Here is a 1,331-nt window from a genome sequence, read left to right as displayed (position 1 = left end):
ATAGGCGACGAAGACGGCTCCGGGAGTGAGAGCGATTCTGTTCAGAGTAGTGTATCGCAGGCCGGGGTGGTTGGTCGTCCGGTTTTCACATTGCGCGATATTGAAGGTTCTCTTACGTCATTTAGCGGTATCGGGCATCCCTCTGTGGAAGAATGGCTCTCCGATTTCGAGGATAATGCCACAGCTGTGCAGTGGGGGGATCTTCAGAAGTTTATTTATGGGAAGCAGTTACTAAAGAGTGCTGCTAAAATTTATGTGCGTAGTCAACGCGGCATTAATAATTGGGATACGCCCAAGCGAGCTCATCTATTGAAGTGCATAGGGAGCTCGGAAATCGTCGCAAGCGTTCTGGCGAAGACTATCGTGAATATCTCTACAGTCTTATGGAGATAGGGAGGCCGATAAATTTAGACGACAAGAGCCTCATTGAGTATTTTGTGGATGGTATTCCTGACTCTAGGGCAAACAAGGCGAATTTGTATCATGCTGCTACAATTGCAGAGTTGAAAACCCAGATTCTCATATACGATAAAGTGCGTTCAGGGCGCCAACTCAGTTTGGGCGCAGGGGAAAAGCGAAGATTCGAGCAAGAGTGTAACAAAGCCGCAAGTAACCGATACAAACGTTGCTATCGATGTGGCGAGGTAGGGCATTTGGCTAACAGCTGTCAGCGTCAGCGACAGCCGACATGCTTCGGATGCAACAAACCGGGACATCGCATTGCGGACTGTCCGACAAAGAAAGTGCAGGTTAAGCAGGAAACACCTCGTGTGAACACTTTAGAATCGGTGCGTGCTGCTTCTGTAGGATGCGTTATTTTTAAGGATCTATTAACTATTTCACGTTTTCGGCATTGCTAGACACTGGGTGCGACTTGTGTCTTATGCGGTTTGATGTTCTCTTAATGCTAGGGGATATTGAATTATCTAAGGAACGGCATCAATTGAGAGGCGTAGGCAGCAGTACTCTTAATACGATTGGTAGTTTCGATATCAAAACAAACATAGACGGGGTCGAATTAGATATCACCTTTCATGTTGTCCGCGAGCGAGATATTGTGTACCAAGCAATCATCGGTAACAATGTGTTGAGGCAGATCGACTTGAGAGTATCAGAAGATATGTACAGTTAAGGAACAAAGCTAAAACCGAATCAACAGCGGCTTCTTTGCAGTAAGAGCCAGAAGCAGAAATAATTATTTTGAAGGAGTTCAAAGAGATATGTTTGGCGTCTGTCGCCAATGCCAAACAGGAAATTAGTGTTGACTCGTCTCATCTTAACAGCGCGAAATCAAGGGAGACCGGATCCTTAATAGAGAATTTCGTACCGAG

At 45.8% G+C, this 1,331-nt stretch overlaps 1 protein-coding gene across 1 annotated transcript; it reads left to right on the top strand.

The window, feature by feature from the left end:
- Positions 1–383: 383 nt before the first annotated feature.
- Positions 384–860, top strand: LOC108372511 (cellular nucleic acid-binding protein-like). The gene has a single exon (XM_017628228.1). It carries the CDS (start codon positions 384–386, stop codon positions 858–860), a length of 477 nt encoding a protein of 158 aa, XP_017483717.1.
- Positions 861–1,331: the final 471 nt, after the last annotated feature.

The sequence above is a fragment of the Rhagoletis zephyria genome, unplaced genomic scaffold (assembly GCF_001687245.7).
Source record: "Rhagoletis zephyria isolate East Lansing unplaced genomic scaffold, Rhagoletis_zephyria_1.1 Rzeph_scaffold_05827, whole genome shotgun sequence".
Lineage (NCBI taxonomy): Eukaryota > Metazoa > Arthropoda > Insecta > Diptera > Tephritidae > Rhagoletis > Rhagoletis zephyria.
The sequence above is the reverse complement of the archived record's forward strand: the minus strand, read 5'-3'. Positions and strand labels throughout refer to the sequence as shown.

Bases quoted from the DNA above. Each gene is read 5' to 3' on its own strand.
- LOC108372511 (XM_017628228.1), top strand. From the start codon at position 384: ATGGAGATAGGGAGGCCGATAAATTTAGACGACAAGAGCCTCATTGAG.